Source organism: Lithobates pipiens, unplaced genomic scaffold (assembly GCF_037356315.1).
Source record: "Lithobates pipiens isolate NorthernLeopardFrog02 unplaced genomic scaffold, aLitPip1_a1.2 Scaffold_25, whole genome shotgun sequence".
NCBI lineage: Eukaryota > Metazoa > Chordata > Amphibia > Anura > Ranidae > Lithobates > Lithobates pipiens.
Window position 1 is genome coordinate 169926262 of NW_027507787.1, and position 16811 is coordinate 169943072.

The 16811-nt window shown below is 47.0% G+C and overlaps 2 protein-coding genes across 2 annotated transcripts in view; one reads left to right on the forward strand and one right to left on the reverse strand.

The window, feature by feature from the left end:
* MFAP5 (microfibril associated protein 5) overlaps nt 1–16811 on the forward strand; it is a 116989-nt gene that overhangs the window by 18816 nt on the left and 81362 nt on the right. The window lies entirely within an intron of this gene.
* LOC143929795 (olfactory receptor 6B1-like) lies at nt 9719–10777 on the reverse strand. Its single transcript, XM_077453772.1, has one exon. The coding sequence runs from the start codon at nt 10775–10777 to the stop codon at nt 9719–9721; it is 1059 nt and encodes a 352-aa protein (XP_077309898.1).

Here is a 16811-nt window from a genome sequence, read left to right on the forward strand (position 1 = left end):
AGTTGGTAAAGTGGTGTGTGACAACGGTGCCAATCTGCTTAGCGCATTGAAACAGGGCAAAATCACGCACGTGCCGTGCATGGCACACGTCTTAAACTTGGTCGTGCAGCGATTCCTTGTCAAATACCCTGGGGTCCAGGACATCTTGCGGCAGGCAAGGAAAATCTCGGCCCATTTCAGAAGATCTTACACGGCCATGGCTCGCCTTGCTGACATTCAGCGGCGACACCATCTGCCGGTCAGACGTCTTATTTGCGATTGCCCGACGCGATGGAACTCAACCTTCTATATGCTTGATAGGCTGCTCCAGCAGAAACGTGCAGTTAACGTCTACCTGTATGAACTCTGCGAAAGAAACGGTTCTGGGGAGCTGGGTTTTTTTTCACCGCGCCAGTGGCTGCTCATGCGCGACACATGCAGACTTCTGCGGCCATTTGAGGAGATCACCAAACTGGTCAGTCGCAGCCATGGCGCCATCAGTGACATGGTACCTTATGCCTTCTTTCTGGAGCGTGCATTGCGTCGTGTCATTGATCAGGCTGTGGAGGAGCAGGAGCGGGAAGATGAGGAAGTCGCAATGCTGGATGAATTCCCAGGGGGGGCTACTCTATCTGAGACAAGTCAACAACAGGAGTCTGATGAGGAGTCAGAGGAGGATGGTGCCGGGGCGGATGAGCAGGAGCAAGAAGAGCATGCTTTAAACCTTTCTGGGATCCCTGTTGTGCGTGGATGGGGAGAGGAGAATGAAGAGGACGACATTATCCTGGATGATGAGCAGGAGCCAGGCCACCACACCGCTTCCACTTTAGTGCAAATGGGGGCCTTCATGCTCCAGTGTTTTAATAGGGACCCCCGTATAAAAAGCATGAGGGTCAAGGACCAGTACTGGGTGGCAACGTACTTAGACCCCCGGTACAAACACAAAATGGCGGAAATGTTACCGCCGTCGCAGAGGGCTGTCAGAATGCAGCACTTCCAGGCCTTGCTTCGAGAAATGCTGCATTCTGCTTTTGCGTGCGCTGGCAGAGGAGCAATTCCCACTCCCAGAGAAGGATTTGCGGGTACCAATCCAACAGCGCCTGCAAGAAGAGGCCGGTTTGAAGATGTGTTGGTGACTTCGGATATGAGGTCATTCTTTCAGCCGACCCATCGACAGGTGTCATCCGGATCCAGCATCAGGGAACGCCTAGACCGTCAGGTGTCCGACTACATTGGGTTAACGGCCGATGTGGACGCTCTGAGGAGTGATGAACCCCTAGACTACTGGGTGGGCAGGCTTGACCTCTGGCCAGAGCTTGCCCAATTTGCAATCGAACTGTTGGCTTGCCCCTCATCCAGTGTCCTGTCCGAAAGGACGTTCAGCGCAGCAGGGGGGATTGTGACCGATAAGCGTACTCGCCTAGCTCACCACAGTGTTAACTACCTCACATTTCTAAAAATGAATGAGGCATGGATCTCGGAGGAATTCAACACATGTGACCAGTAGACCATGTATATGTCTATAAACTATTTTTTTAATCAAGCACACAGACCTTCTTAATTCATTTGGCTCACTTCCTTGACCCAAAAAAGCACACCGTACTATATGCCCCTACCCTCCTCTTTGAAGAGGTTGAGCGGTGTCATATTTCTACTGGGGCTGCTTATGATATCCCTGTGCTGTGCTGACTTCCTCCTGGGGGTTCTTATTATGAAGGGATCACACTATCCCTGTGCTGTGCTGACTTCCTCCTGGGGGTTCTTATTATGAGGGGATCACACCATCCCTGTGCTGTGCTGACTTCCTCCTGGGGCTGCTTACGGTGCTGCTGTCAGTGCTGTATGTCACGGTGCTGCTGTCAGCGCTGTATGTCACGGTGCTGCTGTCAGCGCTGTATGTCACGGTGCTGCTGTCAGCGCTGTATGTCACGGTGCTGCTGTCAGCGCTGTATGTCACGGTGCTGCTGTCAGCGCTGTATGTCACGGTGCTGCTGTCAGCGCTGTATGTCACGGTGCTGCTGTCAGCGCTGTATGTCACGGTGCTGCTGTCAGCGCTGTATGTCACGGTGCTGCTGTCAGCGCTGTATGTCACGGTGCTGCTGTCAGCGCTGTATGTCACGGTGCTGCTGTCAGCGCTGTATGTCACGGTGCTGCTGTCAGCGCTGTATGTCACGGTGCTGCTGTCAGTGCTCTGTATTACGGTGCTGCTGTCAGATGCCTCTATCACGGTGCATGTGTCATTCCGGTATGTCACGCTGCTGGTGATCATCTCCTGCACCCTCTTCTTTGCCTACCCTGGTCCCTGACCTTCCCTCTCCTCCATTGCCTTCATTAGCTCCATAGTCCTGAATTGTTAGAACAATTTCCCAAATAAAATAAAAATGCTTGTAGTTATCGATCCCAAATTCACCTCATACATGTATTATGTCATTGTCCAGATGGTGGGACTACGTTTTACCCCCTAATAATTACCACGTGGCCGCAAATTCGACATGAAGGTTTGCAAAGTTCGCCTCCCATTGAAGTCAATGGGGCCCGCGGCGAACGTTCTGTTTCGCGAACGTTTGGGTCCGTTCGCATTTCGCGTTCGCGAAACGTCCCGTCGGAAGTTCGTCCATCACTAATAATAATATAGACAATGTTGCTATATTTGCAAAACTTTGAGTTTCTGAAGCTTCGAGTAAAGCATTGCATGGATCCCCGGAGAACAGAAACATTAATTATAGAAACATTCTTACAATTTATTAATCAGTCCTAAAGGAGTTTAACTTTTGGATCTCCTGGGTGGGAGTCATTGACTAGATGTTTGAAGAAAACTTTAGAAAAGTTTGGATATACAAATTTTATGTATAGTGTAGCAGGGCGTTCCAGAGAGAGCCTGGAAAAGTCCTGCTTGGGGTTTACACGTCTCCCAGGCTCCTCTTAAGCCCCATACACACGGTCGGACTTGTACAAACTTTTCCGTGGACTTTTGTACAAAGTGTGTTGTCCACAAGTTTGTATTGCATACACACGGTCGGACTTTTTGACAACAAACACGAACGTAATGACGTCACAACGTACTGACGCCGCTTCAAAAGAGGACGTTCAATGACTCCAGCGCCACCTTTGGTCAACTTCTGTATTGTAGTCTGATCGTTTGCAATGGTTCTGAGCATGCGTGTTTGTACCTTGTACAAAAGTCCGATGCTTTTGCATACACACGGTCGGACTTTGCTCCATCGGACTTCAGTTGTCAAAAAGTTTGTCCGTTCGCAGAGCCAACAAAAGTCCGATGAAAACAGAAAAAGTTTGTCCGATGGAGCGTACACACAGTCGGATGTTGCTCCAAAACAGCTAATTTGCATGTTTGTTGTCAAAAAGTCCGACCGTGTGTACGGGCCTTAATACACATTCAGGGATCTCTGATCTATGGTTCAGTTCGGATCTTGCTCTTCTCCCCCAGGCCAATTTAAACTCACCTGAGACAGACAGCCAGTGCTCTGGGAACCTCAGACAACTTCTGTCTAGGAGAGTAAAAGGTTGGTAAAAGCCATGTATGTGGAAGCAGACAAGCTGTAGGTGTAGCCTGGTAGTTAGGATCTATAAATATTGTATAGTTAGTGCCGAGACATGGCTAGGTTTTTGTTTGGTTATTTTTGTTCCTAATGGTTTTTGGAACACTGTACAGCACCTATTTATAGACTTGTATAATATCACAAATAAACACCGTACTATTAGTCACTACTTCACTGGATTTGGTATCTGTGCCTGAAAGACTGCTCATCCCAGGTAGCTTTGCACCTGCTACCTCTCCCCCAGGTTACACGTGGTGGAGGCTGTGACTAGCAGTAGTAAGTTACTACTTCAAAGGCCAGTACCTAAAGTGACTAAACCTGGAGGAAATCCTCAAACAAATGGTGTTATCCAACAACTGACGCTATTATACAAGAGAAATCGCAGAGGCTGTTTGAACAGCTACCCACCGAGGCAAAAGCGGATAGGAAAACCTTCACTAATGTTGTGGAGACGCTAGCACAGTGGTCACCTGCTAAAATGAATGATGTTGGAGACAAGCCCTCAGTCATCCATGTGGATCGATTTCTTTCCAAGATGACTGCAGATGATGATCCAGAGGCCTTTCTGCTAACGTTTGAACGCACCACTGAGAGGGAAAATTGGCCTAAAACCCAGTGGGCAGGACTGATCACCCCCTTGCTTTCTGGAGATTCGCAGAAGGCCTACTATGACCTGGAGTCGGCAGAAGCAGGAGACTATGAAAAGGTCAAGCAGGAAATCTTGGCGCAACTCGGTGTCACCTTGGCAGTTCGAGCACAGCTGGTTCCTCCAAGACGGGAGGCCCCCAAGATCACAGATGTTCGGCCTAATCCACCTGGTGCGGAAATGGCTACAGCTGGACTCCCTGTCTGGGCTACACATAGCGGAGCGTGTGGTCATGGACCAATTTCTGAGATCACTACCAGTTCCCCTGCAGAAGTGACCAAGTGATCAAGGAGACCCCAAGTCGGAAAACAACCTGGTGGAGCTCGTGGAGAAATACTTTGCTGCAGAAAGCCTGTTCACCACCCCTACAGCCGCACAGACTTTCCACCCAAAACCACAGTCTCCCCAGGCAACCAGTAAGACTGTTCCAGGGGAAGTGGGTGGTAAGCATGGCAAGGAGATAGGGGGGAGGATTTTTGGTGCCAGGATTGAAGTTTGGTGTCCCAAACAAGGGAAGCCACTGCCTGTCAGCAAACCAAACTGGGGCAACATCAGGTGTTTCCGTTGCTGCAAACTGTCCATTGACAGATGAACCCATGCAGTGTGATGTATCTTATAGAAGGCAGTCTGTTTGCTGCTGTTTCATGCACTGCAGCGCCAAGTGTAGGAAAAAACACGTGCCAAATGACTGTGAAGGATAAGCCTATTATGGCATTGCTGGACTCTTTAAGTCTAGTGACTTTAGTTAAAGTTGAGATGGTTAAAACTGTGAATTTTCAGGCTAAAAAAGTTGCTGTGATCTGTGTACATGGGGATACCTGGGAATCCTATAGCCACTGTTAACTTTAAAACTGCAGTGACCCATCCGGTCGGACTTGTGCCCCATTTGGTACACAAAGCCATCAATGGTAGGGACTTCCCTAAGTTTTGGGAACTGTGGGATTGTCCCACAGTGTATGTATCGTGCATGTAAAAAGAATGATGAAATTGTTGAAGAGTTGGTGGTCCCTAAGCCATACAGACGGGTGGTGTTGGATCTTGACCATGGGTATTTGCTAGAAGGTTATTTAGGGGTTGAGAATACCCCCAGGGAACAGTTCTCAAAGGTTACATACCAGAGGCAGAAGAACATTGTGGAGAATAAGGAGCGCAGAATACTAGAGACATTGAAACACAGCAGGATGCTCAAGGTTGAGGAACCTAAAATAAATCAATATAGAGCAGAGAGTGTGTAATACTTAATTCAGCAAATGGCATTGTTGAGAGAGATCAGAATGAACTAGCACAGGCAAATTCAAGCTCCAGAGAAGACAGTTGGATGAGGCCTGCACAAGAAGATACTCCAGACAGTGAGGGGAAACATAGTTTAGACAGTGGGAGAAGATCTACTAGAGAATGTAGCGTGGATGGTAGGGGGAGAACTGATGGAGAACATAGTTTGGATGGGTGAAAGGGAACTGCTGGAGAACTTAGATGTGGAGGAGGGGAAGTGGGCAATTGCAGCTGCCAAAGTGGACAGTGGAGTTAAAGATGTCAGAGACGATGGTGTAGACCAGGGTTCTCCAAACTTTCTAAACAGGCCAGAACATTGTGCTTCAGACTTTAGGTGGGCAGATTGTAGCCATCGGGAAGAGAAAATGCCCTAGGGTCAATGGCAGTAAACAATGCCTCGGTGGTGAGTGGGAGTAAAACAAATTGAATAGCATCTGTGATCAGATGGAGGAGCAATATTGTCCCATTACTGGTAGAAATAGTGCCCCATCATTGGTGTCAGTGGGAGAAATAGTGCCCCATCATTGGTGTCAGTGGGAGAAATAGTGCCCCATCATTGGTGCCAGTGGAAGAAATTGTGCCCCATCATTGGTTCCAGTGGAAGAAATTGTGCCCCATCATTGGTTCCAGTGGAAGAAATAGTGCCCTATCATTGGTGCCAGTGGAAGAAATGGTGTCCCATTGTTGGTATCAGTTGAAGGAATAGTGCTACAATGTTACTAATTTTGTTTTGTTATGGAATTCATTTAGTATGGTTTCAGAATTTGTTAATTTTTTTTCCGTTAAATTTCGTTTTAGTTTTTGTTAAAATTCCTTTTGTTTTTTAATTGTCTAATGATTTCCAACTTTTCAGGATGATCCGAATTCTGTGTGGAAAAAATAGCTGGTTGTTAAGCAATGGGCCGGGAGGCCGGCCACCCATGTCCTTAACATCCGATGACTCATCTGTCAGCTGGCTTTCCCACTGACAGATAAATGTAAAGAATGCCGGTGTCTTGTCAAATAGTGCCCTCCATCAGATAGTGTCCCCTGCGTACTGTGCATGCGCAGTACACAGGAACATAGATTCCGAAAATTGCAGAGGATGAACGGCGCCTGCGCCGTGAGTCCAGGTTCTATCCCCACTATCCAAGTGGACATAGAGCGCAGCGAGGCCGAGCCCGAAGCGTGGCGAGCGAAGCTCGCCCTCGAGGGGACCTCTAAAATTCACAACCCTATGTCCGCTTGGATGGTGGGGCTACCACCTCCACTCACGGCGCAGGCGCCGTTCAGCTTCGGAGATTTTCCGAAGCTTCGTCTGCTCCGGACTGCGCATGCGCAGTACGGAGTGGACACTATGTGATGCCCGGACTCTATACGCCAGAACACCGGCATTGCCCAGCAATAGAAAAATGTAAAATAAAAATTAAAAATGGCGTGGAGTCCCCCCCAGTGCATACTAGGCCCTTCGGGTCTGGTATGGATTTTAGGGGGAACCCCATGCCAAAATTTAAAAAAACGGGGTCCCCCAAAATCCATACCAGACCCTTCTCTGAGCATGCTGCCCAGCAAGTCAAGAAGGTGGACGAGCAAGCACCCCTGCTCCCGAACCATATCAGGACACAAGCCCTCAACATGGAGGGGGTGGATGCATGGGACAGGGGGGCCCCCATTAACTCCAAAGCACCTTGTCCCCATGTTGACGAGGACAAGAGCCTCATCCCTGCAACCGTGGCCGATGGTTGTGGGGGTCTGCGGGCAGGGAGCTTATTGGAATCTGGAAGCCCCCTTTAACAAGGGGTGCCCCCAGATCCCACCCACCCTCTTTGTGAATGAGTATCTGGTACATAGTACCTATTCACCAAAAGTGTCAAAAAGTAATAAAAACACAGACAATTTTTGACAAATCCTATACTCATTCAGATGGGTGCGCGGAATCTGGGGGCCCCCTTGTCCAGATTCCGATAAGCCCCCTGCCTGCAAACCTCCACAACCACCAGCCATGGTTGTGGAGATGAGACCCTTGTCCCCATCAACATAGGTCAAGATGCTTTTGGGCCGGGGGTGGCAGAGGCCCCCCGCCAAAAAGTGCCCACCCCCCCATGTTGAGGGCATGTGGCCTGGTATGGTCCAGGTGCTTACTTGTCCTTCCCCTTTTCTGACCTGCCAGGCTGCATGCTCGGATAGGGGCATGGTATAGACCGGGGGGACCCCACGCCATCTTTTTCTTATTTTTTTAAAATAGCCGGGGCAGCAATTTCCACCACAAGTCCACTTAAATGTGATTTGACAAATTTTTTTCTTTAGAAATTTAATTTTTGCTGCAGCATGTTCTGTACATGCTACAGATGTGCTGCTTTACAGGTGACTAAGGGGACCTCCCAGGCACTATATTTAAAGGAATTTTTAATTTTATTGTTTCACTGTTTACTGTGGGAACGCCACATTAAATGAAACAGTATTGAAAAATTCCTTTAAATATAGTGCCTGGGGAATCTCCTTAGTCTGCCTGTAAAGTGGTGCATCTGTAGCATGTATAGAACTGCAGCAAAAAATTACATTTGCATGAAATTACATTTTTTTTTAAATAAGAGCAGTAAGCACAAAACATACACACAACCCATGTACATAGCGGTCTAATTGTAGTGGGCAATAATACCAACAAAATTAGTATGTCATTTGCCTGTTTTTCAACAATGGTGTAAAACATGATATGACATTTAAGATGTTTTAAGCATACAGGATTAAGACTATCAGTCCATAAATTCAAAAATGAAAAACAAAACGAGTTTTAACGGATTTCAATTAAATCCGTTACTAATTGTTACTATTTCGTTTGGAGCTTCGGATACATCCGAATAACAAAAAATGTGTCTGAATTTGTATTCGAACTGGAACAAATTGCACATGTCTACCATGTATCAGTGAAAGGAATAGTGCCCCAGGGGCCACATAAAGCAAGGGCAAGCTAAGCACCAAATTTAGTCCTCAGGCCACAGTTTGGAGAAAAATAGTTTAGACTATAGGGGAGAGCAGTTTGACAGCATAGCGCAGCCTTTCTTGACCAGGTTTCTAGGGTTCCTTGAGCAGTTAACAATTACTGCCTATCAGATACGCGACCACTAACACCAGTTATGTTTTTCACAATCTGGAAGGAGCATTTTTCCCACTAAGCACCAGTGGTTGGGGATAATCCTCTCTCTGACCACCAGTGTAAAGGGGGTCCATCTCCTAATGATCACCAATGTAGGAAGGTCCTTTTCTTACTGACCACCAATATAAGGGGGCCCTTTGCCACTGACCACCAATATAAAGGGGTCCGCGGTCATAGACTCACAATATAGGGGGGCCTATCTGTAAGGGGGCATTCTTCCCATTAAGCACCAGTGGTTAGGGACAATACTCCCTCTGATCTCCAGTGTGAAGGGGCCTATTTCCTTATGATCACCAATGTAGCAAGTTCCTTCTCTCACTGACCACCAACATAAGGAGGCCTTTCTCCACTGACCACTATATTAAGAGGGTCCTTCTCCCCTCACACCCAATATAGAGGGGCCCTAGCTATCTGCTTCCCACTAAGCACCAGTTGTTAGGGACAATTTCTGGATATAAAGGGGTAACTCTGCCAAGCACTACTGGATGTAAGGGGGGGACGGACTCTGCCAGGCACGCCTGAGTGTAAGGGGGGGGGGGCTCTGTTTTGCACTCTTGGATGTAAGAAAAGGGAGGGGGCTTTTATGGGCATTCCTGGATATAAAGGGGGGGGGGATTATGCTGAGCCCTCCAAGATGTAAGGGAAGACTCTGCTGAGAATGGATGTAAAGGAGGGACTCTGCCAAGCACTCCTGAATGTAAGGGGTAGGACTCTGTTGGGCATTCCTGATTGAAGGGGGGGGCTTTGCAGTGAACTCTTGGATGTGGGGGGGGGGGCTTTTCTGGGCATTCCTGGATATATAAGGGGGAGACCGTGCTTAGAATTTCTGGATGTGAAGGGCGAAATCAGCCAAGCACTCCTGATTGAAGGGGAGGGATACTCTGCTGGGAACTCCTGGATGTAAGGGGAGATTTATTAACTAATTTTATAAAACGTATTGCTTTTTTAACTTGCAAGTATTTGTAATATATACAATGTGGCCCCCATACAAAAAACTTTGGAGTCCCTTGCTCTAAGAAGCCGATCAGGCCTGGAATTCACATATGCTGTGAGCAGGTACACAGGGCTGAGAGTCACAATATGCCACCAGCACATGTTACGGATTGATCACTCATGGTCCGGGTTGATCACTCATGGTCTCGGTTGATCACTTAGACCTGAGCTCTGATCTTTGTACTGAGAACTCACAAGAAAGGTAGCAGAATCGCCAAGGAAAAGTATGTTCCAGTTCCTTTTAATAATTTGTGTTTTTTGTAACTCTTGTCTGGAGTTCTGCTTTAACATATGTTTTTTTATGGCTCCTATCACTTCTTTATTTCTTAAACAATAAATTAAAGGGTTGAAAATTGGCGTTATCACTGTGTAAAAAACTCCCACCACTCGATTCAGGCTGAAAGAGCTACTCAGTCTGGGTCTCACGTACATAAATGTAATGGTGCTGTAATAAATAGAGACGACAATTAAATGGGAAAAGCAGGTGGAGAAGGTTCTCCTTCGTCCGGTAGTAGTCGGTATCTTTAGGATGGTGGTAATAATATAGACATACGAAACCAAAGTCACCATTAATGAAGTCACAATCACAAAGGAAGCATTAAAAAAGTCCATCAAATTGATAAGAGAGGTATCTCCGCAACACAGCTGCAGCAGCGGAGGGGCATCACAGAAGAAATGGTTGATATCGCTTCCACAGAATGGAAGTCGGAAAAGTAAGACTATTTGGGGGGAAGTGGTTAGAAAGCCACCAATGAAAGCGCATAGGCTAAGAACGTGGCACATGGTGGGTCTCATCAGTCTTGTGTAATGTAGAGGTTTGCAGATGGCTAGGTAACGGTCATAGGCCATAATGGCAAAAAGGAGGCATTCGGTGGATCCCAAAGAGAAGAACGCGAGAAACTGAGTCATGCAACCGTAGAGAGAGATGGATCTCCCATGTGGTGTGATGGTGCTCAGAATTTTGGGGACAGTCACAGAGACGTAACAGATTTCTAGAAAAGAGAGATTGCGGAGATAATAGTACATAGGAGTGTGCAGGTGTCTTTCTCTCAGCGTAATAGTGATGATCACAGAGTTACTCAAGAGAGTTATTAGGTAAGTAGTCATCAGGAGGAGGAAGAAAATGTACTGCAAACTTGCAGGTCCAGGAAATCCCAGAATTCTGAATTCAACCAGCTTACTACCATTAACATCCATCTGTATGGAGAAGTAAGATGAGTAGAACAGTTACTAACAGTATGATATATAGGGGGGGATTTACTAAAACTGGAAAATCTGGTGCAGCTCTGCATGGAAACCAGTCGGCTTCCAGGTTGTATTGTCAAAGCTTAATTGAACAAGCTGAAGATAGAACCTAATTGAATTTGGTGCAGCTTTGCATAGTAACCATAGTGCTCCAGTTTTAGTAAATCTCCTCCACAGTTTATTGCATATTTGCAGTCAGTGCCAGGAAAAGGTCATCTAGCCCCACCTCAGGGTGAAGATGTCACATTGCCCCCATTCCCCCCAAAAAACATCCAGCATTAATCAGCATGCTCACCCCTCTTTACAAGTCAAAATTCTCCCCAAACACAAATGCAGGTACTAACCCACCCCTGCTAATATCCACCTTCCAAATCATTGCCACCTGACCTTTCTTTCAGCATAAAGTCCCCCAAATCACCACCCCCCCCAGCACATATTGTCTCCATTCCCCTTTCCTAGCACATAGCTTCTCCCCCCAATTCCCTCTATTAGGACACTGCCCAATCCCTTCAATAGCACAAATCCTCTTCCCACATCCCCCCAGCTAGCTCCCCTCCAATCCCCCCTCCTAGAACAGATCCTCTCCTCCAATCCCCCCTCCTATAACAGATCCTGCCACCCAATCCCCCCTCCTAGAACAGATCCTCCCCTCCAATCCCCCCTCCTAGAACAGATCCTCCCCTCCAATTCCCCCTCCTAGAACAGATCCTCTCCTCCAACCCCCCCCCCCCTCCTAGAACAGATCCTCTCTTCCAATCCCCCCTCCTAGAACAGATCCTCTCCTCCAACCCCCCCTCCTAGAACAGATCCTCCCTTCCAACCCCCCTCCTAGAACAGATCCTCCCTTCCAATCCCCCCTCCTAGAACAGATCCTCTCCTCCAACCCCCCCCCCCCTCCTAGAACAGATCCTTCCTTCCAACCCCCCTCCTAGAACAGATCCTCCCTTCCAATCCCCCCTCCTAGAACAGATCCTCCCCTCAAATTCCCCCTCCTAAAACAGATACTCCCCTCCAATCCCCCCTCCTAGAAGAGATCCTCCCCTCCAATCCCCCCTCCTAAAACCGACCCTCTCCTCCAATTCCCCCTCCTAGAACAGATCCTCCCCTCCAATCCCCCCTCCTAGAAATGATCCTCTCCTCCAACCCCCCCTCCTAGAACAGATCCTCCACTCCAATCCCCCCTCCTAGAAAAGATCCTCCACTCCAATCCCCTGTTCTAGAACAGATCCTCCCCTCCAATTCCCCCTCCTAAAACAGATACTCACCTCCAATCCCACCTCCTAGAACAGATCCTCCCCTCAAATCCCTCCTCCTAGAACAGATCCTCTCCTCCAATTCCCCCTCCTAAAACAGATCCTCCCTTCCAATTCCCCCTCCTAAAACAGATCCTCTCCTCCAATTCCCCCTCCTAGAACAGATCCTCCCCTCCAATCCCCCCTCCTAGAAATGATCCTCCCCTCCAAACCCCCGTCCTAGAACAGATCCTCCCCTCCTAGAACAGATCCTCCCCTCCAATTCCCCCTCCTAAAACAGATCCTCTCCTCCAATTCCCCCTTCTAGAACAGATCCTCCCCTCCAATCCCCCCTCCTAGAACAGATCCTCCCCTCCAATCTCCCCCTCCTAGAAATGATCCTCCCCTCCAATCCCCCGTCCTAGAACAGATCCTCCCCTCCAATCCCCCCTCCTAGAACAGATCCTCCCCTCCAACCCCCCTCCTAGAACAGATCCTCCCCTTCAATCCCAACTCCTAGAACAGATCTTCCCCTCCAATCCCCCCTCCTAGAACAGATCCTCCCCTCCAATCCCCCCTCCTAGAACAGATCCTCCCCTCCAATTCCCCCTCCTAGAACAGATCCTCCCCTCCAACCCCCCCTCCTAGAACAGATCCTCCCCTCCAATCCCAACTCCTGAACAGATCCTCCCCTCCAATCCCCCCTCCTAGAAGAGATCCTCCCCTCCAATCCCCCCTCCTAGAACAGATCCTCCCCTCCAATCCCCCCTCCTAGAACAGATCCTCCCCTCCAATTCCCCCTCCCAGAACAGATCCTCCCCTCCAATCCCCCCTCCTAGAACAGATCCTCCCCTCCAATTCCCCCTACTATCACAAATCCTCTCTAAACCCCTCCTAGCACAAATCCCCCCTCCTAGTACAAATCATCTCCACCCCTCATCTCCCAAATCCCCCCTCCTAGCAAAAATCTTCTTCTCCCCTTCCAAATTCCCCCTCCTAGCACCAATACTCTTTTCTTCCCCTCCAAAATCCCCCCTCCTAGCACAAATCCTCTCATCCCCAGCACAGATGTTTGTTACTTCCCCTTCTCCTATTGTGTCCCCAGGTAACTATTTTTGAAAGGCAGATGCAGTGGCGGGGACCTGGGGCACCCTGCAGGGTATACGGGACACATGTCCTAGGTGACTGCTGCTAGCGACACCAATGGCTGTTGGATTGGGACTATGTAAGGTTTGCTCACACATCTGCACATTCCTGATCTGGCAGTGCTTCTTTGTTAACTCCTCTATCCAGGAGCCCTGTACCGGAAACAAAGGAGCAGAATGCTTACTCAGGAGGTCATCTCTCTACTCTCCTCACCTGTAAGCATGCCCAAACAAAGAAAATATTGCAGTGTGTAAAGTCATTGAGATTTGGTCAGCATTCAACTGTATGGAACAGGAAGAGAAACAAAATGGTAAAGTAAGCCTAAAATGACATATATCTTTTTTTCATATTAGGTGTATGCACACAGCGTGATATCTCCGTGTAACACCCCCGGGTATTCATTATCTCTCACAGAGATCACAGTACTCCCCTTGACAATGATTTCATCTAATTTTGTCTCTTACTCCTATTAGTCTATATCCTGATAAAACAAAAAGTTAAATTTTCTACAAAAAAATAATACGGCTATAACAAACTATAAAAAGTAAAAGGTGATCTATTAAATTTAATTAATTACTTCTTGACCATGCTATAGACATAAGATGGCTACAGCGTGGTCATCCAGTGCTGGCAGAATATCCTCCCAGAACCATGCCCGCCCGTGCACCCCTTGGAGTACGTATCTGGTGCTCTCTGTGACCACTGTGTTCTTCAGGCACAGATAATGATAGATTGGGGTACAGGGTCAATCACATCGACCCTTTACCATGTGATCAGCTGTGTCCAATCAAAGCAGATCACATGTAAACAAATGTGCTGGTTATCAGAAATCCTTTCCTCCTGCGCTGTATCAGTGCCTATCAGTACCCATCATTGCTGCCTATCAGTTCCCATCAGTGCTGCCCATCAGTGCTGCCTATCAATGCCACCTCATCAGTGTCTATCAGTGCTGCCTCATCACTACTGCCTATCAGTGCCGCCTCATCAGTGCCCATCAGTGCAGCTTATCAGTACCCATCAGTGCTGCCTATCAGTGCCATCAGGGCTGCCTATCAGTGTCTCCTCATCAGTGTCTATCAGTGCCGCCTTATCAGTACCACCCATCTGTGCCGCCTCATCAGTGCCCATCAGTGAAGAAAAATGTATTTATTTGCATTCTTTTTAACAGAAATTAAGAAAAGTTGTTATTATATTTTTTTTATTCTGTCTTTTGTTTGTCTAGCAAAAAATAAACAACCCCAGTGGCGATTCAATACCACTAAAATAAAGTTCTATTAGTCTCCAAAAAAAAGGATAAAAATGTCATATGGGTACAGTGTTGTATGACCGCAGAACCATCATTCAAAGTGTGACAGCAATGAAAATGGAAAATTGGCCTGGGCAGGAAGGGGGGGGGGGGGGAGTTCCCTGTATTGAAGTGGTTAATACATTTTTTCAGTAGTTCCCAAGCAGGTGATTAAAGCAGTATTAAATCAAGTATAAAAAGCAAACCTGCATTATATTACAGCTTACCAATTCTTAAATGCCACATCTGAATTTGTTTTCTTTTTTAGGCTTTCCTTCTATTTTCATCTGGTGATCCAGCCAGTAAGGGCTCCTTCACATGGACGTGTCCGTGTACAGTGCCCGCTCTGCCAATCGCTCTGTTGATCCCCGCTAAGCAGGAAGATGACAGGTCTGTCTTTGCACACTGCGAGGGGACGGACCTGTCAGAGCGCCCCTATCCCCTATGGGGGATCGGATGAGGACAGATCGCAGAGTCTGTCGTCACCCGATCCGATTACGGATGGAAAAATTGGTTTTTCCACTTTTTCGTATCGGAGCGGGTTGGTTGTGAGCGGACTTGTCACCGCTGACATCCGACGCTCCATAGAGGTCTATGGAGAGTCTGTTCAGGTCCGCCTAAAAAACTGACAGGTGGACCTGAATGGTTTTCAAAAGAACAAGATCTCTAGCAGAATGTATCAGTTACAGGAATAAGACAAACCATTTAAAACTGGCAAGGGTGCTTACAATAATCAAACTTTATTTATGTAAAACCTTTATCCCAAAAGGAAAAAAAAAAACCTCTTTACTGTGTATTAGCTGGTGTTTAGCTTAAGTTTGTTAGTGTCACTAAATCTGTTAGTTCATATACCACTCCCCTCCTCCAGACTGACAATGCTTTTGTGCAAATGTGCCCCCTGTACTCCTTCATCCAGATTGGAGGTGTGTTACTGTTCAGATCAACAGAGGGGAAAAAGCCTAAAAATAAGAAAATAAATGCAGCCACCACATCTAATGATTGGGAAGATGCAATATATTACATTTTTGGTTTTGGGTTTAATACCGTTTTAAATTGAAAAAAATGATTTCTGGCAATGCTCACCAACTCTGCGGAGCATTAATTAATTTCCAGTCACAAGATGACCGTAAATGACACCCAAGACAGATACAATGGCAGGATCAACAGGTGATATATGTTGTTGTGCTGAAGCACTGTGGGGGGGGGGTTTACTAAAAGTGGTGCACTCAGAATCTGGTGCAGTTGTGCATTGTAACCAATCAACTCCCAGGTTTTAGCCCTTAACTTAACTTTACATTTCAGCCTGACTTCGGAGGCGACTTGAAAGACATCTGTGTGGGTTCCTGCACAAATGTCTATTGAAATCGCCCCCAAAGTCACCAAAAGTAGTGCAGGATTTGTGCAGGATAGGGCATTTTCAGAGGGGAGACGCAAAGTCTGGACGGTGGCGGCAATAGGCTGCGATTTGTCATGTGATTTGACCTGTCAAACCACACTGATGTGAACGGGGGCTTGAGAAATAGGAAGGAGGGAGCACCCTCAATGTCACATCCGTAATATATCACAGGAAAACAAAGAAAATACCAAATAGATATCAACAGGTCGGACTTTTAAGGCATGGAAGCAAATAGGAAAGTAGAAAAAAATATTTATTTTATTGAAAAATACAATATCATAACAGTGTTTAAAACAATATAAAAATCATATGAAATGATATAATTTGTACCTTGAGCCCTTGTGCGTCGCGTCTACGCGTTTCACCGTAAAGGCTTCCTCAGGACACGGAAAAAGGTTCAAAAACGTAGCAAGAGAGAGCAACAACAAATCTTGCTATTTTCAAATGGGCTGTGCTGTACAAATGTCATAGCAACCAAGACAGATTCAAATATATGGAGCGGTCAACCATGCTGTGATAGAGTAGACAGCAAATGGCACAGTCTGATGAGTACAAACAGAAATTGATAGTTGCTTATAGCAGGGGCAGGAAAGAAGTCTCAGTCAGTATATTACCATCAATGGGGTTGGCCAATAGAGGACATAATCCTATCCACATTAAGCTTAGTAGATGCTGGTGACACATAGTATGGCCAAACAGCATATAGAAACTAAAGGTAAAAGTATTTTTGTGGAGACAATGAAGGCATACCCCTGGGAGACAGCCCAATGCCATTTGAACATAGTGAGAGTTATTGTTGCTCTCTCTTGCTACATCTTTGAACCTTTTTCCGTGTCCTGAGGAAGCCTTTACGGTGAAACGCCTAGATGCGACGCACAAGGGCTCAATGTACAAATTATATCATTTCATATGATTTTTACATTGTTT

Excerpts from the sequence above, each read along its gene's own strand:
- LOC143929795 (XM_077453772.1), bottom strand. The coding sequence starts at position 10,777 with ATGGATGTTAATGGTAGTAAGCTGGTTGAATTCAGAATTCTGGGATTT.